General features: G+C 44.2%; 1 protein-coding gene across 1 annotated transcript; it reads right to left on the bottom strand.

Annotated features, from left to right (window-relative positions):
• Window positions 1–1,430: 1,430 nt before the first annotated feature.
• Window positions 1,431–22,504, bottom strand: LOC118545443 (putative serine protease 46). Its single transcript, XM_078061730.1, has 5 exons — window positions 22,423–22,504; window positions 19,302–19,479; window positions 18,863–19,122; window positions 17,633–17,796; window positions 1,431–1,685 (listed from the first exon to the last, which is right to left on the bottom strand). Exons 1-5 carry the CDS (start codon window positions 22,502–22,504, stop codon window positions 1,431–1,433), a joined length of 939 nt encoding a protein of 312 aa, XP_077917856.1.
• Between the last annotated feature and the right edge of the window lie 2,526 nt (window positions 22,505–25,030).

Raw genomic sequence — 25,030 nt, 5'->3', positions numbered from 1 at the left:
TACCGCCTCGCTCCTGCAGCCCCCTGCCCTCGGGCTGGGTTCGTGCTTTCATCCTTCCCGTGGTGAGATGGGACCCAACCCCTGGGGCTGGCCTCCAGGATTCCCAAGTGGCCCACCTCCCCCCACCCCACCCCCAGCCTGGTAACTACAGTGGGGCTTTGCCCCAGGGCACTGAAACTGACCCAAGAAGATTGCATAATTGTAAACCCCTCCCCCGCCCCCACCTCCATTCAGCAAATGCTCTTCTCTGACAGGTCTATCTGCTGGGGAAAACTGTGTTGGTGAGGTTCCTAGTCACAGATGAAGAGTGATGGTAGTAGCCAGCCGACCCTTCTGGGAGCAGAAGTCCACTTTAAGGTATGTTGGAATTGGGGGAACATTTTGATGGCTCAGTTGACAGATAACACATTTAGTAAGGAGTGTGGGAGATCCTATGAGCAGCTTTGGTTCAAAGCTGTTGGGAAATTCTAGGTGAACGTGAAATCAAGTCAGGACACTCTGACTTTTGCCGGGACCTGCTGTCTTGGGAGACACTCAGGCTGGCCATTCAGCACTCCAATCTCTTCAAAGACAGCAAATCATACCCACTACCTTTGTGGCACCCAAAGGACAAGGGCTCTGAACCGGAGGACCCCCAGGTCTGAGCCGCCCCCAGGCTACCTCCATTCAGAAGGCAGGGCTCTGGTTCCCCTGGGCTAGCCTGGCTTTGCCCTCCTGAGTCTGATGGAGGTCGCTGAGGCAGCTCGGAAGCTCAGGGGGCCGTCAGCTCCCACGATTCATGCCAGCAAGCACTCTGCCTTGGCCCCTTTTTCTCCCCCCATCATCATCCACGTCTGCCAGGGAAGGAAGAGGAACTGGTCAGGTTCTGTAGACCCTTAGGGTGATCTAAAGGGTTGGGAGAGGTTCACGGGTTCTGGAACGATGTCCATAAATGTAAGTCTGGTCACTGAGTTTCTTGGGAAGAGGACAAATTCTCTTAGGAAAGCCTGAGGGGACTGCTGGTCAGAGACCCAGGGGAGGGCCATGGGGACCGGGGTTGCTGGGGTGCTGAGATGATTAAGCAAGGACTAGAGGTCACAGAGTCCCACCTGGTATTTGGCAGAAGAGGAAACTGCAGCCCAGAGCGGGAAACGTGGCAAGCAGTGGTACAGGGAAGGCCCTCAGGGAAGGCTCCCCTTGAGAGGACAGACAGGCCTCCTGGGGCTGGGGAGGCTCTGAAGGGTTCTGGCCACGGTGAAGAAGAAAGATGACTTCTGCGATGCAAAACTCAAGAGCATCTTCATTGAACAACTTAAAAAACCAGTGGCTCTGGGACCCTCCCCCAAGGGTGCTCTGTCCTGATGTCATGCGCTCCCTGGGTCTGCACAGCTCCTGAGGGCAGACAGGGAGGAAGCAGCGGCCTCTGGGAGTGCCTGCCCCAGAAACACCGCTCACAGGAGCCACAGGGAACCCAAGGACACCAGCAGAATGTAGCCAGTGAGGGTGACTGGGCTCAGGAAGGCAGGGCCAGCCCTACTGATGAACCTCATGTCCGTGATCTGCCTCTTGATCCAGTGGGTGAAGTAGGAGGTGCTGGTGTAGATGCCTGGGAAGCGGTGCTGGTTGCAGCTCAGGCTCCAGCTCACCACCCCCATCTGAATCCAGGAGTTGTTCACCTGGCAGACGAGGGAGCTGCCAGAGTTATCCTGTGGAGGGGAGGAGGGGAGGCATGAGGGAGGCAGGGCCTCGCTGCAGGCTTTGCAGAAATTCACACCTTCTTGAGCCAGATCCTTAGCAAGAGCTGCTTTAGGCTTATGCTGCCCCTGAAAATGAGGCATGGCTAGGAACCTGCTCCGTGACTTGGAAGCTCTGCCCTTGGGCCCCAGCTCAGGATCACGCTGGCCTCTCTCTTCATTCTCCTGCTAACTCTCTGACCAGAACCCCCCGGTCCCCACCTCTGTCCTCCCTTAAATCCTGGTGGGTCTCCAACGTGCCACCCTTGACCACCTTCTTTCCTACACTACTGCTTGCAGAATGACTATTTGAAATGCAAACCAGCCCCCTCTTTTTGTGCAAAGCAGGTGCATGTATAAGAATAATGTTTATAACAGCATGCATCAAAAAGTCATAGCTGTTATGTCTGCTGAAGGTGGGTTTATGATTTTTTTAAGCTTCCTCTATACTCTTCTGTAATTGTTGAAAAGTTTTATAAATCAGAAAAACAGCTCTCTCTATATATTTATATACATATCTATATATAGTAAATGTAATTCAAACCAAGATTTAAAGAACATAATCTAATGAAGAGTGCATGAGACACTTAAGGAAAAAAATAATAAAACTATACCTAAGAATTAAATGAAGACTTACATCAAGGTAAAGAGATATTTTGGTTCTTAAGTGAGGCGCCTGAAAACAACATAAAAATGCCAATGCTCAGCCCTTGGCTTTCTGCACTATGGAGGAGCAGATACACTGCCTGACCTTGCTGTAGATAACTAAATATGTGTGAAGTTAAAAACCTCTCATTTTAAATGCACAGATGAGCCGGCAAGAAAGTAAAGACTCCTCAGAGTCCAAAACCCAGGGAGGTCAGCAAAGCCCACATGGCTTTGGTCCCAAGGCTATTTGTCAAATCTGGCGAAATTGAGCTTCCGTTTTCACAGTGTCCTTCCTCGGCGTGGGAGATAAAAGGCAAAACCCAGGCCTGCAAAGGCAGGCTCTTAAGCAGGAGAGCCTAAGACAAAACCTCCTGCAAAAAGTTACACCTCCAAAAAAGACCATGCCCTCTGAGGGAAGAGAAACTGGGAGCACCTGCCCTCATGTGAACTTGCGATTCGAATTCACACTATGTGGGTGGTTCCAAAAACCCAAGCCAAGGATGCCATTCAAAGTGGTCCTGGGTTAGTCATGTACCCAGAGGATTCTCACAGAGAACACCCAAGAACATTTCCTCACTCTTTAAAACATCACCCCACACACAGGAAGTTGAGATACCATGAGCAAATGCCAGCCAGCAAACAAGAGCATAATTAGAGCCTGCTCATCTTGAAACTCAGGGATTATCACACGTGGAAGGTTCAGAGTTTCTGGTAATGCAGCACTATTTCATAGGCTTGGGAGGGAGTGTCTGGGTGTTGGTTATGTTATTCTTTATTCTCCATATATGTTTTATAAAGATGATTTTGTCTCTTCTATAGAGAGTAAAAACTATTTTAAAAGATTACAGGGTCAGTCCTCCTTACATTAATCTCTAAAGTTCAAGCAATTCCAAATAAAATGCCAGGTGGATTTTTTTTTTTCAGGACCTTGACAGTCTGATTCTAAAATTGATATTGAAGGATAAGAGTCCATGAATTCTATGACAGGTCTGAGAAAGAAGAGCAAATGGGAGAGTCAGGCTGGGGGCAGATATGACCTACCAGAGAGTTAGATATATTTCAAAGCTGTAATTACAGAAACTGTGGCACTGGCATAAAAATAGGAAAATAGACCAGTCATGCATTGGAGAGCTAACCTGATGCCCGCATGTGAGGAGTTGTAGCACATGCTCCAGCAAGCTCTGGGAAAGGGGATCTCTGTTGTAATGGGGGGAAACTGATGAAGAAAGATGAAGTTGGATCTTACCTAACAACACTCCAGAGGAATTAAAACTGTCAATGTGAAAAGTTAAAACGATAAAGCTCATTAAAAACATGTAGGACTATGACTTTGACTTGAGATGAAGCATATGTTTTAAAATAAGACTCAAAGCCCACAAACTTAAAGCGGAGAGATGTGTTGGCCTTAATTACATCAAAGCTATGACTAGTCAGTGAAGGACACCGAATCTCATAGTAAATAGATAGATGATGAATTAAGATAGGGCATTTACTCTGTCTAAAACTAACTAGAAGTCAATGTTTAATATATGTAAGGACACCCTGAACATTAACAAGCAGAGAAAGAGAGTTGAGAGACTTCTGGGGAAGATGGAAGAGTAGGACGATCCTGGGCTCACCTCGTCCCATGGATACACCTAGATATCACCCACATCAGAGTAAATAAACCAGAAAATGACCCAAAGACTGGTAGAGAAGACTCACCACAGCTAAATGTAGAGAAGAAGCCACACTGAGGAGAGTAGGAAGGTTGGAAACCCAGTCAGGGGCCAAACTGACCTGTAATACTGTCTGTGGGAGGGTGGGATGCCACAGGTGCAGGGAGGAGAGAGGAGCAGACCCCACCCCAGGCACAGGGGATCCCCTCTGCAGAGACAAATGCCCATATCATTTGGCTCTGAAAACCAGAGAGGCTTAACTTTGTGAGTTCTTACAATCAGTGGAGCTTAACACCTGGAACTTTAAAAAAGCAGTGGCTCAGCTCTGAGAGAGCCAGAGGGTGATAGGAAATTGAGCCCCTGCTCTTAAAAAGACAGCATAACAGCCAGCCCTTGAGATACAGCATAGAAGTAGCAGTTTAAAAAACACCTAGGGTCTATGAGAAGAAGATTTATTTACTAATCTCAGAGTGTGTGCTGGAGAGGCAGGGATCTTTGGGAGACTTCTCCAGAAACAAAAGAGTCGGCGGGTGCATTTCCCACCCCTACCCTCCCAGCCTAGATACACGGACACCTGCAGGAGCCAGCCCCTTGAGAACACTCCCCACCTAGTTTGCTAACAGTGCATCTCACCCCCACATTCTCCTATGGATGTACCCCCTCCATCCCAGCTGGCCTCAGCAGGAGTTTTCCCAGGCAGCTGCAGGTCATCCTCCTGCAGTGGACCAGCACAGACCTTGCTGGGGCTGTGCATCCTGCACCACGTTCTCCTGAAGACGCACCTCCTCCAACACACCTTTGGCGGGAGATCATCCAAAGCAGTGCCACAAGCCTGGCAGGGTGCAAGCACCCTCAACAAGGGCCAGCACCAATCCAAAGTGACTCTTGCCCTGGAGAGAGGGGAAGATAACCACACACACCAATCCAACAGCAGACATCTGGTCTGACTGCAAGTCCCACCCACCAATGAAAGTTTTCAGGGGACAACACCTAAAAAGAGCACCCTGCAGTTCAATGCTACCACGGTTCTTGCAAATACCTGGTCTGACTTAACACAAGCCCATGGCAACCCCAGACAGACCTAGTAACAACATAGGTACCAAATCCTGCCCACAACAGGCAAAGAGAGCCATTGTAGATGATTGGACTGGAGGCAAACATGACTCAGCCACAATAGTAGGGTGCACACAACACACATAGGAGACACCCCGGAAGTGCCAGGTTCTGGTGAACAGGGAACATTATACTGCAGGGCACTACAAAACCTCTTCTTCATAAGTCTCCTACTTGGAATAGAAGAAGATATAGCTGACTTTCCTAACACATAGAAACAGACACAGAGAATTAGACAAAATGAGGAGACAGAGGAATATGTCCCAAGTGAAAGAACAGGACAACATCACAGCAAGAGAGCTAAACAAAATGGGGATAATATGTCTGATAGAGAATTTAAAGTAATGATCATAATGGAGCACCTGGGTGACTCAGTTGGTTGAGTACCAACTTTTGATTTCAGCTCCAGTCATGATCTCAGGGTCATGGGATTGAGCCCCGTGTCAGTCTCTGTGCTCAGCGGGAGTCTGCTTGAGATTTCTTTCCTTCTGCCTCACCCCTCTCCCCCCTGCCCCATGCACGTGCTCTCTGTCTCTCTCAAAATAAATCAATAAATCTTTAAAAAATAATAATAAAGGAATGGTCATAAAGATACTCACTGGACTTGAGAAAAGAGTGGAGGACCCCAGTGAGTCCCTCAACAAAGAGATAGAAAACATAAAAGAGAATCAATCAGAGATAAAGAACTCAATAACTGAAATTAAAAATACACTAGATGGAATTAATAGTATATTAGAGGAAGCGGAAGAATAGATCAGTGACCTGGAGGACTGAGTAATGGAAAGCAATCAAGCTGAACAGGAGAGAGAAAAATAATAATAATAAATTAAAATAGATTAAGGGAACTCAGTGACACCATTAAGTGTAATAACATTCACATTGTAGGGATCTGAGAAGGAGAAGAGAGGAAAGGGGGGACAGAAAATGTATTTGAAGAAATCATAGCTAAAAACCTCCCTAATCTGGGGAAGGAAAGAGAAACCCAGATCCAGGAGGCACGAAAAGCCCCCAATAAAATCAACCCAAGGAGGTCCACACTAAGACACATAGTAATTAAATGGCAAAAAGTAGTGAAAAAGAGAAAAAATTTTAAAGCAGCAAGAGAAAAAAAACAGTTACACACAAAGGAAACCCCATAAAACTATCAGCTGATTTTGCAGCAGAAACTTTGCAGGCCAGAAGAAAGTGGCATGATATATTCAAAGTGCTGAAAGGAAAAAATCTACAACCAAGAATACTCTATCCAGCAAGGCTACCACTCAGAATAAAAGAAGAGATAAAGAGCATCCCAAACAAACAAAACAAGGAATTCATTACCACTAAACCTGCCCTACAAGAAACGTTAAAGGTGACACCTTGGTGGAAAGGAAAGACCATAAGTTGAAGTAAGAAAAGTAGGAAGCACAAAAGCAGTAAAAATAACTATATCTTTAAAATTAATCCAGGGACTCACAAAATAAAAGGATGTAAAGTATGACACCATATACCTAAAGTGTTGGGTAGAGGGGAGAGGAGTAAAGAATGGGTCCAAACTTAAGTGACCACCAACTTAATAGAGACTGCTATATGCAGAAGATGTTATATACAAATCTAATGGTAACCACAAATAAAAAACTGATAATAGATATGCAAAAAATAAAGAGAAAGGAATCCAAGTATATCGCTAAAGAAAACCAGCAAACTGTGAGAGAGCAAGAGAAGAAAGGAACAGAGGAGAACTACAAAAACAACCATAAAACAAGTAACAACATGGCAATGAGTATATAACTATCAATAATGACTTTGAATGTAAATGGACTAAATGCTCCAATCAAAAGACATATGGTGACGGAACAGATGAAAAAGCAAGAATTATTTATACCCTGCCTACAGAAGACTACTTTCAGATTTAAAGACACATGCGGATTGAAAGCGAGGGGATGGAGAAGCACTGATCATGCAAATGGAAGTGAAAAGAAAGTTAGGTAGAAAGAGAGTTAAGGGAGACTCCCAAATGTACACCCCAGTCGCCAGATCCCTGACAGTTTGGCGAGGTGGGGATCCCCACCCCCTCCCAGGAGCACCGAAGGAGGGAGGTGTGGTAGGGCTTGGCAAAGTTTAAATCAAATTTAAATCTAGACTTGTAATCAGACAGGGCATGTAATAACTAAAAGTGACTGCCCAAAATGATGTTTGAGGGAAGGAAGAACTTTGACATAGGGCATGTGGAGCTGGGGACAGGGACTTGAAAGAATACAGCCATTTAATGTGGATTCTCTAACAAATTGAGACTTCTCAACAAACAAATACAGGAGGGAATAAGTAGCATGATATCATTTATGCACGTGAAAATACACATATAGCGACCCTATGCATTTTTCAAAGATACGGGTATCTTTAAAGATATCTAATAAACAGATTTGAGTAGGTGCCTTTGCAGGGTGAGAATATGGAAGATGAAGGGGAAAATCAAGACAGTGATAATCAAGCTAATGATGATAACGTGAGGACCCTTACCTAGAGAGAAGATTAACTGGATTCTGGGGGCCCATAGGAAAAAAAAACCCAGAGAGAATAGTGAGGAGAGAGAAAGATCTCAAATGTGGACATTCTCTTACCACAGTGAAACAGAACCAGAGCCCATGACAAAATGTGAACTACCCTATCAAAGGAAAAGAAATTAACTTTCAAAAATGTTAAAGTAAAAACAGAATTTAAATCTATGATTATTTTGTAGAGAGATAAGAATACCACATGTGGCCAAGCCCATGGGATATGGGCCTGAACTGCACATAAGAGTCCCGGTCTAAATATTTACATCAAACAAGAGAGAATGAAAATAAGTTATTCATTATTGTCCTCAGTTATGTATTACCACACATTCAGCTCAAGACACTTGAAAAGGAATTAATAAAGACAAAAAAGGGATAATCAGAAAGCAGAAAATCATAGCCTTGAGAATCATGAAATCAATAGCTAGTTCTTAAAAAAAATAAAAACAACAGAATAGGTAAGCACCTTGTAAATCTTGCCAAGAAAAACAGAAAGGGAAGGAAAATGCAAATACTTCATGGTGTGAGTAAAAAAGAGGCGAGAACCTCATCCTGGGAAAATACACTTCTTCAGAATCTGAAGAATGTTTGTAACCTCCTCTTTGTGGATTTAAATTCTGGATGAAATGAGTAATTTCTAAGAAAATGCAAATCACAGAAGTCCAATAACCATGGGCAAAACAACTTAAAATTTTGCCCACAACCGGTACCCCTCAAAAGAAAACAGACCCACATAGTTTCGTAGGGCAACTTATGTCCAGCATTCAAGGAGCACATCATTTATATTGTTTCAAATGTTCCAGAACTTGGGCTGACATTTTTCAAGTGAAGCATAGTCTTGATTCTGTATCTTGTTACAGGGGGGCGCCTTCCTCAGCGTTCCTTAAAAAGGAGCCCAGACTCACTGGAGAAAGAAAACAAGATGCAAAAGCCAGGTGGGTCATGCTGCCCTGATGTTTCACGCAGGACACTTCCTTCCCAGGCCAGTTCCTTTCCTGGGCCCTGCACCCACAGGGCCCTGTGCCTGGCCCAGGGCCCAGCACAGGCCGTCTGTTGGATGAATAAACAAATTAAACATGTTCTAAAAAAAAAGATATTATAAATCTGAATCTGACAGATGAATGAAGCAGAAGGACACGGTGAGCACACAAGCTAGGCAGACATGAGGAGTCTGTTCTCGGGGCTGACTCGGCACATTTGATCAAAGCAGGGAGGATCTTGAGAGCTGCAGAAAACACGTTTTATGAAGCAAGGCATTCACTCCTGAAATAAAATGCTATAGCAGAACAGGATGGAACGGCTCTCTCCCTGGTAGACGATATGCCAGATGAGCACCGTGCTTCATGATGAAGGCCAGCAATAAGAAAAGGCCCAGCTACAAATTCCACTTGGAGACGTGCCCAAGGGACTGAAAAAAGCAAACATCGTGAGAACCAAAAAGTCAAAATTGTTACTAATTACAGCTCCTAGGAGTGTAGGCCTGCAAAGCCCGAGAGAGTCAACTAAAAACTCTTAGATATAGTAAAAGAGTTCAGCTCGCTCTTGTCAACAAGATATTTTCAACAAGAGGATGAGTCTGGGGGAAGGAAATGAAGAAGGTGAAAATGAAGGAAGGTCTTGTCCTGCTGAGGAGGAAGTTGTAGATGCTGATTAACTCTGTTTGTTAATTCAGGTCTAAATACGTGTGTGGAATATATAAGGTGACCAGTAGCAACGTGAAATTGAGACGTGACAACTTCTAAACTGTTACAGCAGAAAAGTAGAGTGGGAAAAAAAAAATCAACCCAAAACATAAGGAGGGGGGACAAAAAGAAACATTCTTCTTGGTAAATGGATTAAAGGATATTCTCCCAGATATGCTAACAAAAACAGCATCCAGCTTTATGCCGTTTAACAAGAGACACACTTAAAACAAAATGACACAGTGTCTCTCAGAAGACAGAGCAATCGTTCTAGAATATAGTTCTTGCACTGCAGTAGACAAGAAAAATCAGAAGCATACACACTGAAAAGAAGGAGTCTCTCTACTGAGATTGTTCAGTTGGAATGCACATGGAGAACAGCCAGGCAAATTATTTAAAAGGAGAATAATGAAGGAGGACTTGCCTGACCACAAACAAACAAAAAAAAAAGAAGGAATTAAAAAGCTACAATAATTTAAGAAGAGTGGTGTTGGCAGAGGAATGAGACTGTAAGAATCAGAAACAGACCAAAATAAGATGGGAATGTAGAATATAATAAAGGGGGCATTTCTTTTTTTTTTTTTTTTTAAGATTTTGTTTTTAAGTAGGCTCTATACCCAGTGTGGGGCTCGAACTCACAACCCCAAGATCAAGAGGCACACTCCACCAACTGAGTCTGCCAGGCAGCCCCTAAAGGGGGTATTTCTAATTCATTGCCAAAAAAACATTAAGTATTCAATAAGAGATTATTTACAAAACTGGCTATATTTGGAGGAAAATAAAACAGATTGTTTCTCTCAACCTTCCAGATGAATCAAAATTATAATATTTAAAGAAAAGAATTAAGAACATGCATGAGTGAATAAGTTTATAATCTTAGGGAGGGAAAGGTACTTCTAAGCACAGCACAAAAACCACTTCACCAAGGGAAATAATGATAAATTTTTGAATAACTCTCTATGGAGAAAAGTCCACACCAAAAAAACGCAAATGACGGACAAATAGGGTAAAATATTGTAAAGCATTTTATGAAGGGTTAAAACTTCCAGTTCCCAAAGTTTTAAATAACTTTTTATTTCGAAATAATTTGAGACTCACAAAGAAGTTGCAAGTGTAATATTTTTACCCACATTTACTAATTGTTAACGTTTTACCATATTTGTTTTATATTCTCTCTCTCCATATGTGTATGTGTGTTTATATAAAAAGTATATATATTTATAAACCATTTTAAGTTAAGTTGAAAAAGACATGATGTTCCTTTACCAATAATTACTACAGCATATAATATCCAGAGATTTTACAAATCAATAAGAACAAAAGTGGCTTAATAGAAAATCATGAGCAAAGGACAGAGAAAAGTGTAAATGGTCCACTGAACACCTCAAGCATCTTAGTCTGGACTCCCTTTGTTCTTTTACAATTTATTTAGAAGTCGAGTTCTTTCCCTGACCCTGGGGAAGAGCTTGAGCAGAACCAGAAGGCTTTGCTCACTGTAGTTAATGTAATCATAGCTGCCAGGTTTGATTTAAAGTAAAACTTCTCCCCACTGCTGTCTAGGGCTTTTGGCAAACAGAAGGCCTGGGAAGGAGGAAGCCAGGTCTGTTTTCCCCGTTCCTTCCCTTCAGCAACCGCTCCAACCCCATCCTGCTAACCAGTTTTCTGAACCTGCCAAGGTTAAAGCAGGAGAGTGAGGAGGCGAGAGAACCAGCTCATCCCCCAGGCACTTCCTGCTCCCCTGGTCTTGGGGAGATTGACAGCCGACTCTGCCCCTGAGTGGGCAAACTCCATACTCTGAGTGATCTTGTTGAAACCCCTCACAGGAGATCTGAGTGTGGGACAGGCACCCCCATCCCTTAGATGGGGAAGAGTGAGTGCATAGAAGCAGCTGTTTCCTGGGAAATTCTCCTCATAAAATCACCTCCCTCTCTACGCTCTTGATCCTGTGATACACATACATTGTGGAATGTCGGTCACACAACTACCTTTGAATCCTGATACACAGTGTATTTTGATGATTTCACTGAAACTTCCTACTTAATAGCTTGTTGCATAAGCAATTTACAAAATTGCCCGATTTCATGAAATTAAAGCAGAAATAAAAGTTTTAGTCTACCAGAGGAACAAAAGTTAAAATGAAAATAATGCCTAATGCTGGTGATGACACAGAGAAAGGGGCGCTCATATACTGTTGGTATTGATATAAATGGATCAAATATTTGAGAAGGCTAATTTGTCAATATCTTTTAAAAATTTTAAATGTGCATACAACTGATCTTGTAATTACACTTCTAAAAATTTATTAGAGAAATATTTGAACAAATGTGCAAAGATCTATGAACAAAGATTTTTACTCTGGCATGGTAGAAAAATACTGAAATGAGTTCAGATGTCTATCAATAGGAGAATGGTTGAGTAGATTATGACATAACAATATGAGAGACTTGTTGTTCAGTATTCAAGGAGAATGGAATGTATTTATATAGACAGTCCAAGATAGTTCAAGATCTATTTCAAGTGAAAGTAAAAAATTTGGAGAATAAAATTATAGTACAGTCTTTCATTAAAGATAAAAACTAGAAAAAAACCTAAAACTTTCTTAGAGTTTCATATATGTATAGAAAGAAGTGTTAAGGATAGAAACTAAACAACTTAGAGCAGAAATTTCTAGGTAGTTTGATTATAAGAAAGTTTCATTTTCCAACTTTTTCATTTATGTACTACTTTTTTAAGGAGATGCATGCATTTCCTTTCAAATCACACTATATATTTTTTAAAATAAGGTAGTCATGAGGGAATCACAACAGTACAAAATTTAAGAGATGAAACCACGTTTAATTAAAAGATGATTTCATGGTTTTAAATACTTTAAAGACAAAAACTAGAAAGAGTAAATCTTTTTGCTCACGAAGACAGAAAAAGAAAACCAAATCAAGCCAAGGGAAGCAGAAGAAAAATTAAGAGAGGGCGCCTGGGTGGCTCAGTTGGTTAAGCAACTGCCTTCGGCTCAGGTTATGATCCTGGAGTCCTGGGATCGAGTCCCGCATCGGGCTCCCTGCTCGGCAGGGAGTCTGCTTCTCCCTCTGACCCTCCTCCCTCTCATGCTCTCTGTCTCTCATTCTCTCTCTCAAATAAATAAATAAAATCTTTAAAAAAAAAAAAAAGAAAAAGAAAAATTAAGAGAAATAGAAAACAATGAAATAAATATTAAAAACTACATACCAGGCCACTAGGCAAGTTGCAACATATTCCATATCACTGGTATCGCCATAGAGCCAATTTTATGACCACGTGACAACTGGGTCAGAAATGATTAACAAAACAAACAAGCATACATGTATTTGGAAATAATAAAAAAAAAAAAAACACTTCCAAATAAGTCATGGGTCAAAATGAAATAAGAATGAGAATTATAGAAAATATTTAGAACTGCATAACAGTAAAAATGCTACATATTAAGATATGTGGCATTAGGCTAAAGCAGTATATAGAGGGAAATTTGTAGCCTTAAACATCTTTATTAGAAAAGAAAAAAGTCCAAAAATACATTGAAGGTCTTCTTTATCCACTCATCTATCGATGGACACTTGGGCTGCTTCCATATCTTGGCTGTTGTAAATAATGCAATAAATGTAGGGATGCGTATATCTTTTCAAATTAGTGTTTTCATTTTCTTCAGGTAAATGCCCAGCAGTGGAATTATTGGATCATAAGGTGGTTCTACTTTTAAACTTTTTGAGGAAATTCCACACTGTTTTCCACAGTGGCAGCACCGGTTTGCATTCCCACCAACAGTGCAAGAGGGTTCCCCTTTCTCCGCATCCTCACCGAGTCCTGCTGTTTCTTGTGTTGTCAATTTTAGCCATTCTGACAGGTGTGGTGATATCTCATTGTGGTTTTGATTTGCATTTCCCTGATGATGAGTGATGAGAATCTTTTCATGTGTCTGTTGGCCATCTGTAGGTCTTCTTTGGAAGAAATGTCTTTTCAGGTCCTCTGCTCATTTTTTAATCCAATTGTTTGGGTTTTTTGTTTGTTTGGGGTGTTTTTCTGATGTTGAGTTGTATGGGTTCTTTACATATTTTGGATATTAACCCGTTATCGAAAATATGATTTGCAAACACCATCTCCCATTCCATAAGTTGCCTTTTCATTTTGTTGATGGTTTCCTTTGCTGTGCAGAAGCTTTTTAGTTTGATGTAGTCCCAACTGGATTGTTTTCATTTTTGTTTTGCTCCTGTTAGCCTTGCCTGAGGAGACAGATTCAAAAACATATTGCTAAGACTGATGGGCAAGAGTTTACTGCCTATGTTTTCTTTTAGGAGTTTTATGGTTTGCGGTCTTACATTTAGGCCTTTAATCCATTTTGAGTTTATTTTTGCGTATGGTGTAAGAAAATGGTCGAGTTTCACTCTTTTGCATGTAGCTGTTTGGTTTTCCCAACACTACTTATTGAAGAGACAGTCTTTTCCTCATGGTATATTCTTGCCTCCTGAATTAACCTTTGTCATAGGTTAATTAACCATGTAAGCATGGGTTTGTTTGGGGGCTCTCTATTCTGTTCCATTGATCTGTGTCTATTTTTGTGCCAGTACCATACTATTTTGATTACTCTAGCTTTGTAGTATAGCTTGAAAAATCTGAGACTGTGACACCTCCAGCTTTGTTCTTCTTTCTCAAAATTGCTTTGTCTATTCTTGGTCTTTTGTGGTTTTATACAAATTTTAGGATTTTTTTTTTTCTAGTTCTGTCAAAATTACTGCTGGTATTTTGGATAGGGATTGAACTGAACCTATAGATTGCGTTAGGTAGTATGGACATTTTAATGATTAATTCTTCCAAACCATGAGCATGGTATATCTTCCCATTTATTTGTGTTGTCTTCAATTTCTTTCATCAATGTCTTATAGATTTCGGAGTACAAGTCTTTCACCTCCTTGGTTAAATCTATTCCTAGGTATTTTATTCTTTTAATGCAATCGTAAATGGAGTTGTTTTCTTAATTTCTTTCTGCTACTTCATTATTAGTGAATAGAAATGCAACAGATTTCTGTATATTCTGTATATTTCTGTATATTCTATGTGTTGTTTAATATTTACATATTAAATATTTAATATTTACATTGTAGATTTTCCAGTTTTGTTTTATTATTGATCTTTGGTTTTGTTTCATTGTGGTTGGAAAATATCCTTGGTATGATTTCAGTCTTAAATTTGTAATATTTATCATGTCTCTTTTTTGTCATTTAATCAGGGGATTCTTCTATGTATACTTGAGGAAAATATGTATTCTATTTTTCTTGGATGGAATGTTTTCTATACATCTCTTAGAACCATGTATTATGAGATATGCTTCAAGTAAAAAATGTTCTGGTTGAAAAAAAAATAGTAACTTTAACTGAGGGTACTCATTTAAAATAAAGCATATCAGAGGGGAGGTGGGTGGGGGGATGGGTGAAATAGGTGATGGGGATTAATAGTCCACTTACCATGATAAGCACTGCATAATGATGCATAAAATTGTTGAATCACTATATTGTACACCTAAAACTAATATAACACTGTATCTAAAATAGACTGGAATTAAAACTAAAAACAACAAAAAATTTTTAAAAAGAACTGCTTTTGCTGCATCTCAAAGATTTTGAACCATTGTATTTCCATTTTCATTTGTCTCAAGGTATTTTTTAAATTCCTCTTTGATTTCTTCATTGACCCATTGCTTATTCGGGAGTGTGTTGTTTAGCCTCTACATTTCTATTTTTTCCAGGTTTTTTTCTTGTAACTGATTTCTAGTTTCATACTGCTGTGGTCAGAAAAGATGCTTGATAGGATTTCAATCTTCTTAAATTCACTGAAACTTGTTTTTGTGGCCTAACATGGAATCTACCCTGGAGAATGTTCCGTGTGCACTTGTGCACTTGAAAAGAATGTGTATTCTACTGTTTTTTGGATGGAATGTTGTGTGTGTGTGTATATATATATACACACATATATATAATATATGTATATATAAAACATTCAGCATATCTGATCTAGTGGGTTGTTCAAAGGCACTGTTTCCTTACTGATTTTCTGTCTGGAAAATCTATTCATTGAGTAAGTGGTGTGCTAAAGTACCCTAATATTATTGTATCACCATAAATTTCTCCTTTCATGTCTGTTAATATTTGCTTTACATAATTAGGTGCTCCTATATCGGGTGCATAGATATTTACAATTGTTATATCTTCTTGTTAGATTGATCCCTTTATCATTATGTAATGCCCTTCTTTATTACATTAAGGTTTTTTTTAATCTCTTTTGTCTAATATACGTATTGCTACTCCAGCTTTTTTTTTTTCTTTTTGCTTCAATTTGCATGGAATATCTTTTTCCATCCCTTCACTTTCAGTTTGTATGTATCTTTAGTTCTGAGGTGAGTCTCTTATAGGTAGCATATAAATGGGTCTTGCTTTTTTTTATCCATTCAGTCAATTGGAGCATTTAGTCCATTTACATTTAAAGTAATTACTGATAGTTATATATTTACTGCCATTTTGTTAACTGTTATCTGGTTGTTTTTATAGTTCTTCTCTGTTCCTGCCTTCCTCTCTTGTTCTTTTCTCTTGAGATTTGATGACTTTATTTAGTGTTTTGCTTGGATTCCTTTCTGTGTGTGTGTCGGGGGGGTACCTATTATAGGCTTTTGACTTGTGGTTACCACTGAGGTTCATAACATCCTATATATAGGGGCACCTGGATGGCTCAGTCGTTAAGCGTTTGCCTTCGGCTCAGGTCATGATCCCAGGGTCCTGGGATCGAGCCCCGCATCGGGCTCCCTGCTCTGCGGGAAGCCTGCTTCTCCCTCTCCCACTCCCCCTGCTTGTGTTCCCTCTCTTGCTGTGTCTCTCTGTCAAATAAATAAAACCTTTTTAAAAAAAAAATCCTATATATACAACAATCTATTTTAAGTTAACATCACTTAAGTTTGAACATATTCTAAACACTACATTTTTATACCCCCACCACCTCCACGTTTTATGTATATGATGTCATATTTTACATCTAGGAAACAGTTTTTGCAATGGATGCCATTGGGACAAATGAAAGTCCACATGAGGAAGTAAATAAAAATAGTCCTCTCTCTATCTTACACCATTCACAAAATGAATGCATGTGGACTTAAGACCTAAATGTGGAAAACAGAATTTCCAAACTTTTAAGAAAAAAAATACAGGAAAACGTCTTTATGACCTCAGGAAAAGGAAGGATTTCTTAACTAAGACGCAAAAAGCGTAAACCAGAAAGGAAAACACGGATCTACATTTGACTGCAATAAAACCTAAGCTGCTGTTCAGCAAAGGACAGCGTAAACATAATGAAAAGCTGGGACAAGATATTTGCAATATATACAACGAACACAGAACCAATATCCAAAATATAAAAATATAATAAAAAGAAAAAGGCAAACAATAGAAAATGTGCAAAATACCTGAAAAAGTGATTCATAGAAGAAGAATCACGAATGGAGAACGAGCATGTGAAAAGATGCATAACTGCTCAGTAACTGGGGACATGAACACAGTAACCACAATGCCCTACTATTGCTCTGTTTCTCATCTAACAGAATGGAAAACATGTCATAGCCTGCCAGTACCAAAAATGTCGGCAACAATATGGAACCGAATTCTCAAACACTGCTATAAGAATACAGATTCACGCAAAACTTCGGAAAACAATTTGGCAATAACTATTAAAGATGAAGGTATGCACAGCCTGTGACCCACCAGTTCCTTGCAAGACACATCCTGTTGAGAAATTCTGGAACGTGTGAATAGGGAGATGTGTGTGAGACTATCTAGCAGTTTGTGATATGAGAAAACTGAACACTGGGGTACCTGGGTGGCTAGGTCTGTTGAGCGTCTGACTTTTGATTTTGGCTCAGGTCACGATCTCAGGGTCATGGGACGGAGCCCTGCGTTGGGCTCCATGCCCAGCAGGGAGTCTGCTTGAGAGTGTCTCCCTCTGCCCCTCCCCCACCCCCTGTGCATGCACATACTCGCTCTCTCTCTCAAAAATAAATAAATAAAATCTTTTTTAAAAAATTAAAAAAAAAAGACCTAAGATGCATTGCCATTGTTATCATTATTGTGGACAGGTGCAAAGAATATTTTCTGCCCTATTTTACAGACTTGGAAACTGAAGGTCAAGGAAAGGAGATTTTCATAAGGTCATACAGTGCCCTGTGAAAAGGAAGACATGTCCCCTGAAAGCCCTCTCCCTGCCCTGGGCCACACACCCCGCACCTGACAAGAGTCCATGCCCCATTCTGAGCTGACGCACAGCATGTCCTCCCCAATGAACTTCTTCTGGTCCTTCAAGAAGAGGAACTGGTACTGCTGTTGGCAGGTTTCACTGTTTATGATCTTGACAGCCACCTCCTGAAGACTGTATGGGGTCTTTGGGGTTACTGAAGAGACTGAGAGAGAGAGAGAGATCCTGCCTCGTCATCCCTTCAATCATTTGGCATGCCTCCATCTTGAAGTTGTCCAGATTTACTAGGGTGGGAGGCAGGGCCATTTCCTGGGATGGTAATTTGTAAAGACCCCATCCCCACAGCCTGACTTTTGGGGAAAAAAAAAACAAAAAACCTAAGCTCATTAAAAAGACTGAAGCAAGAGTATCCCCCTGAGCAACATCTAGGCACTGAATGAGGACAAGGAGAGACTCCTTCAATAATTCAGGTTTCATGAGGGTGGGGGCTGAGCACTCACTGCCCCATGGCTACCTGGCAAGATGTCAAGACCCCAGAGCCCTAAGTGTGCCACCCCCTGGAAGGCAGGATCCCACAAACACTCCTAGATTCTAGGACTCGAGGGTGGCACCCACAGAGGCCAGATCTTCAGGAATTATTGGTGCCTGGAGCTAACACGTGTGCATGCCAAGCCCAATGCCTTACTGCTTCCTGAGACCGTGGCCCATGTGCTGCCACTTGCAGACAGAGAACCCCATTAATAGCCAAAGATCGATTGCCTGCCATGCTGCAAGGTGAGGGCTTGGCACTAGATTTAACTTCACTTTGGCAACGGAGGTTCATGGAAGCCATGTGCATCTTTTACACGAGAGCACTGTGTGTATCTTCCTAGCAACAGAGGTCAGGATAGTGTGCAGCATGTGTGGGCCCTCAGGAATGTTTGTTGATGGAGCGAACAAGTGAATCAAGGAATGAACAAATAAGAGGCACTTGGGTGGCTCCGTCAGTTGGGCGTCTGACTCTCGATTTTGGCTCAGGTCATGATCTCGAGGGTCGTGGGATCAAGCCCCATGTTAGGCTCCGGGCTGGGCATGGAGCTTGCTTGGGATTCTCTCTCTCCCTTTGTCTCTCTCCCCCCTCCCCAGCCCCTGCTCACTCTCTCTCAAGTAGATAAATTAATTAATTAATTTTTTAAAAAAGGTGGGAATAAACAAATGACCCCATGCTGAAGTTGCGTTCTGAAGAGGCCAGTGTCTTGGGACCTCTGCCTGCCTTCACTCACCTCCAGTGCTTTTATGTCCCCACCCGATCACCCAGCACATGGTTCCGACAGATGGCTTGAATCTGTTATTGGGTAGGCAGACAGGCTGGATGAGCGGGGACCAGGAGATGGGGTCCCTGAGCTTCAGGAGAGCAATGTCCTGGGATATGAGGTTGTGGAAATCCTCGTGAATCACGATGCGGGTGAGCAGGAGCTGGGTGCCGTTGTCTGGGAGGCTCTGGACTCCCACCCTCACGGAGTACATTTTGGGGTCCTTGGATCTGCAAGGCCACGGGTAGGAGGCAGGTTGCCAGCAGCGAGGCCATAAGTGGTTGGAGAGACACAGACTGAGCACAGGGTAACCCAGCCAGGCCCCCAGTCCCAGATCCCCAGATTTACCGGGGGGGCCCCCCAGGCCAGAAAGCAAAGCCCCTGGGACTGGCTGGGTGCCCTGACTGACCTCTGCAGGCAGTGCGCAGCCGTGAGGACCCACTGATGGTGGATGAGCGAGCCGCAACAGATGTACGCGCCCAGAAACAGGATGCTCACCTGCCATGGCCACTTGCCTACCTCCACCAGCTTCCCCTTCACCATCTTGCAGGCGATGTTGGTGTGACCGCAGGTCTGCAACCAGGGTTCTAAGGAAAAAGGTAGAAAGGGGACTGTGCCAGCCCCGAGCAGGTTCTCGAGCGGCCCTCCCAGCGCCGTACACAGCAGACCATCGAGGCAGAGAGGGCCACATTCCAGCCATTGCACAGGTGGGCGAGGGCGTTTCATACAGCCCTAAAAATGACAACCAAAGGCCCAGAGGCAGCAAGTGCCCCACCTGATAGAGCAATCCGCCGAACAAGGGGGACCGGCCGGCCCCTCCAGGGCTTGTTAGGAACCACCACCCCAGGGTTTATCTCTGTGTGCTCGTTTACACAGGCAGATGGTTAGAGTAGCAAAGGAGGAGACTCATCCCAGGAGTGAGTTGCCGGTCAGGGGGTAGGTGATGGGCACCAGTGAGCAGGATGGCTTGTAGCTGTGCAGGGATGTGGCATTGTACAGCTCCCGCACCCGCCTTCACAGCCCCCCCAGGGTGTGCTCTCCGTGACCATATGAGGAAGTGAGGAGAGATGCTGTCGGCCCCCTCCTTGCCCCTCCCTGTCCCCAACAACAGGAGTGGGAGCAGAAGGAGCTACACGGAACTGGTTTTGAGACTGAGGCTTTGAACTGGCCTATCTTGGACTGGTATTTATTAACTGAACATTGATGAGGACAGGAAAGGGAGAAATTCTACGGCAAAGGTTGGAGACCAAGATGAAAGACAAATAAAAAGGTTTTTTTTATGTATATGGCCTTCTGTCAAGTTTGGGCTGGCCAACAAGCTGTTAACACACAGTCATGGATCCTCACAGAGGCAAAGCTAGACATGCGTTTACACCCGTCGGAAGCTGGCGTGGTTCCAGAAAGTCTGTTTCCCTCCGTGTGCATGCCAGGCAGAGCATCAGGGACTCAGCAGCAGTAACCAAGGCTTGTCCTTGCCTAGGGAGGGTCCATAATGCTGGTGGAGGGGTTCATTAATAAACAGAACAAGGCTAATAATCTATGGTGGTCCATATACATTAGCAGAAGCACCTAGTGGGCCCTGCCTCCTGGAAATTCCCCCCAAACCATTCTACCACGTCCCAGGGCTCCTGGTACAATGACATGTAGATGGCCGCAGACTTGCCACAGACTTCCGTGGCTGGACACCTTTACCCTCAACCAGGGCCTTCCACAGGGGTCCGCGGGCACCCTCACGAGCCCCCACATCTCCATGGACTTCTGTCTTGCCTTGTTCTCTCGCTGCTCCCTTCTTGCTCGTGTCCCTGTCCGATGGCTTGCCGTCCTCTGTTCCACCTCCCCCCAGTGGGAGTCACATTTCCAGCTCCTCTCATGTGCTGTGGTGGGGTCGTGGCTACCTTGTTGTTTCAGATTACAGCCTGCCCCATGGACACTGTCCCATTCCGGGAGGGAAGAGGAGTTCCAGAGGCTTGCCCTTTCTTTTCTCACAAAGCTGTGGGCCCTGCAGAACCAGGGCTCCTTAGAATGACCTTCAGCACCTAAAAAGTGACAGTCCTAGGGGGCAGGCGTGGGCTTCGCCTCTGTGCTCCACCCCCTTCATGGGTTCCCCAGGCTCAGAGAACTGCCCTCCTCAGAACTCACATCCAAAACAACACCAACTCCAACCTCCTTCCTCGAAACCTCACGCAGGAATGGCAGGATTCAGCCTGGAGATGCCAGCCCCCCCCCACATCTGGGGGGAGCCATGATGGATTGGTTGGGGGCGTGAGGTTTTACAGATCAACCTCGCCAGAGGCCCAGCCTCACCATCCCACACAGAGGGGACACTCGGGGGCTCAAACGGACTCCACTGCAGACGATCTCTACCCCTTCTTGGAACCCAGAAGTCACAGCACACCCACTTACAAGCCGCACCTTGATGTCGCAGCCCACACTCACCTGTGGTGACAGGAAGACCTATTGTGGCTCAATGACCTCTGTCTCTGTAAGGTCACAGCCTGCCACCCCCACTCCCACATTATCGTAGGCACCTCAGTCAGCTCTGTGGAGCAGTGCCCGTCCTCACCATCCTAAAATGTCCCCAATGTCTAGGGGCAGCCTAGAGTGGGAGTGGGAGAGCACTCGCTCACTCACTCGCTCGCTCGCTCTACAAGACACTGGTCTGAGAAGGGGAGTCGCGCAGTGAGGGGAAAAAGAAAGGCGAGGTCCCTGAGTTGGGGGACATGTCCCTACTCACAGATGCCATGCGAGCATGTGTCCTGCCAAGTGGAAGAATGGTCAGCGGGCGGGTGACCTGAGCCAGGGCCGCCACCAGCAGATCACACGTGGTTGCTTAGAGCAGGGAGCCAAGAGGACTTCTGTCACACGGCGGCCCAAATGTTTCACCCCGGAGAGTCAACTAAAAACTGGTGTTGAATCCTAGCTCCACAAGTCACTTAAGTCCCCTGGGCCTTGGTTTCCTCTCGTGAAATGGGGACACCATAAAGCCCAGCTCACAGGGGGGTTGAGACCTTAAGTTGGGAGCGTTAAGCAGTCACTCACGCCTCACGTTGTCATCCCAAGTCCTGGTCCTCCTAGATTGCACTTCCCAAACAAGCTCATCTGGTCCATGGTTGTTAGCTTGTTCCCCAATTTCTTTTTGTTTTTTAAGATTTTATTTATTTATTTGTGAGAGAGAGAGCCCAAGCAGGGGGAGCAGGGGCAGAGGGAGAAGGAGAAGCAGGCTCCCCGCTGAGCAGGGCGCCCGATGCAGGACTTGATGCCAGGACCCTGGGATCGTGACCCACGGGGAAGGCAGACGCTTAACCGACTGAGCCACCCAGGCGCCCGTTTCCCAGTTTCTAACAAGGCTCTTCCCTCATGGTCATGGCCACCCTACAAACTAGAATGGCTATGACACCGGCTGGGTCCCTAGGCTGGCACACCATGCTGGTGACAATGTGCCCCTCAGGATACAGAGAAATTTAAGCATGAGGACAGCACCCAGGCAAACAGACCCCTCCTGCCTCTCTCCCATGTCCCTAAGGCCCTACCTTCAAAATACAGTGGGGTCCCAACTCTGGCAGAGGAAAATGGAGATGTGAGGCTCTGAAGATCTCCTGGCCCACACGCCATGGCTAGCAGGTGCCCAGCCTGCACTGGTCCTCATAAAGGGACGTGGGGGTGGGGTGGGGCAGGGCGTCTCCCCTGTGTGAGAATTCTAGAACTCATGGTTTGTTTATTCACGGTAGCAGGGATTGGGCCATTGCCCCAGGGTCGGGGGCTCACCCAGCTGGGGCAGAAGCAGGATCCTGAGAAGGAGACAGTGTGGTCATGGCGAGGGCCCGCCAGGGTCACTGTGGGATGCTGCCACCAAGACCCTCCCTGGAATGATTCTCCTTGTGCCTATCCCTGAGCCTGTGACAGCACCCAGTATCTGGCCCATGACAATGCCTCCTGGGCTCTGGCTTGGCTTTGATGGTGCCCCTGTGTGCCCAATCCTGAGTCCACTACAGCCCACCTGTAGACCCCGGTGCCCGGTCCAGTCTCCTTCATGAAACCCTTCTGAGGGCACCCTGAAGGTGTAGGAACTGAGGCACTGGAAAGGGATGATGGCTCATTCCTGCTGGGGGGTGCCTGAGCCAGAACTAGAGTTATCCTTTCTCCCACAGGCTTGGCTCCTGGGTAGAGGGAGGCTAGGTGTTCTGGGCCTGGGAACGTGACTTTCTGAGAGGAAGCAACTTGCAGGCCTGGGTCTTCATGAGCCAGCAGAAGAAATGCCTTCTTGGGACAGCTCCCCAGCACCTCACTGAGGTCCCCTCCCCAGGGACCCCATGCTCCTCACACTGTCCATTAGGACTGCTCACTCCTGCCCACCCCATCACCAGTGTTGCCGAGGACGCCGGGTAATGAGGTTGCTGGCACACTACTGCGGGGGGGGGGGGGGGGGCGGGGGGGGATGAACCAGGCCACCACAGTGGGGAACTTCGGGATCACTCAGTAAAGCAGAGTATGTGCCTACCCCACAACCTGCATGTCCCCTCCTGCTTGCGGGCCCTAGACACAGTCATGCACAGATGCAGCAGGAAAGGTATGAGAGACGGTTCATGGCAGTACTGCTGGTTAGAACCCCAACTGGAAGCTACCCAACAGCCCCCAAATGTGGAGGCTCAGAATACTCACCAGCAGTGAGTGGACTGCTACATGTAGCGACGTGGCCAATCTCATAAACAAACATAAAAGAAAGAAGTGGGACACAGAAAGGTACATACTGCATGAAATTCAAAAACAGGCAAAACAAACTATGTCTAGAGATCCATGGCAGAAAATCAAGGAAATGATTATTCCTACAATCAGATTTCCCCTAGGGGGAAAGAGAGAGAAAGAGGGAGAGAGAAAAAGAAAAAAGAAAAGGAAGGGAGGGGAGGGAAGGGGAGGGAAGGGAAGGGAAGGGAAGGGAAGGGAAGGGAAGGGAAGCGAAGGAAGGGAAGGGAAGGAAGGGAAGGGAAGGGAAGGAAATCTAGGGAAGAAAAACCCTATCTACTCTCCTGCCTTCGTGGAAAATAATACTCTAGGGGGATCAATCAATGAAACAAAATAAGAAAATTCAATAAAAACCAAGCATATCCATCATCACCACCAATGTGAATACAAAAACCCTCTACTTTTTAAAAGTCAAAGATTCTTATATTGGGTAGAAGAAAAGGCCACTCACATGCTACTTATCAATGAGCCACCTAAAACAGAGTGACATGAAGCAGTCAAAAGTAAAAAGACAGGCAAAAATATAGTAAGTATATACAAGCAAAAATAGAAGTGTCAATGTTGCTCTCTAGAGATGTGATTCAGGACCAAAGCTTTACACAGAAAAAGCTATTTCATGCTGGGAAAAGATAAAAATTAGAATGACTATTGGGCGCCTGGGTGGCTCAGTCAGTTAAGCGGCTGCCTTCGGCTCAGGTCATGATCCTGGAGTCCCGGGATCGAGTCCCGCATCGGGCTCCCTGCTCAGTGGGGAGTCTGCTTCTCCCTCTACCCTCCCCTCTCTCATGCTCTCTGTCTCATTCTCTCTCTCAAATAAATAAAATCTTTAAAAAAAAAAATTAGAATGACTATGTAACATCATAAAGTTCTGTCCACCGATCACATAACATCCAACCTATAAAGCAAAGTCAATCAGTGATCTGCGAGAAACTGAAACACCTCACTTTAGGGGACAGCCTTCTCTGACTGTCTTTGGGGGATGAGATAGCTATAAAAACCAACCTCACACTAGATTACCAACAACACCACAATAACCGCCTAAAAGCTGAACAGTTTGGGCCACGCTTTTGTACCACAATGCAATGACATAAGGATTTAATAACGAAAGAATGAGCAACTTATATGAAATTTTTAAAAATACACTTTAACTTATTTTGTAGAAATAACATTCTATAAACTCTTCAGAAAATATTAATAATTAGAGTAATGCATTAAAAAGTTACTGGGTGTGTTCAAAGCAAATCCACAACCTTAAAGGTATTTATTATTGAATAACAAAGAATGAAAACGAATTAAATGCTCAAATCAGGAAACTGTAAAAGCCATACAATAAAGCCAAGGTGGGTGCCTGGGTGGCTCAGTCGTTAAGCGTCTGCCTTGGGCTCGGGTCATGATCTC

This window comes from Halichoerus grypus, chromosome 1 (genome assembly GCF_964656455.1).
Source record: "Halichoerus grypus chromosome 1, mHalGry1.hap1.1, whole genome shotgun sequence".
In the NCBI taxonomy this organism is placed as follows: domain Eukaryota; kingdom Metazoa; phylum Chordata; class Mammalia; order Carnivora; family Phocidae; genus Halichoerus; species Halichoerus grypus.
Note: the sequence above shows the minus strand (reverse complement) of the source record. Positions and strands in the feature narration are given on the sequence as shown.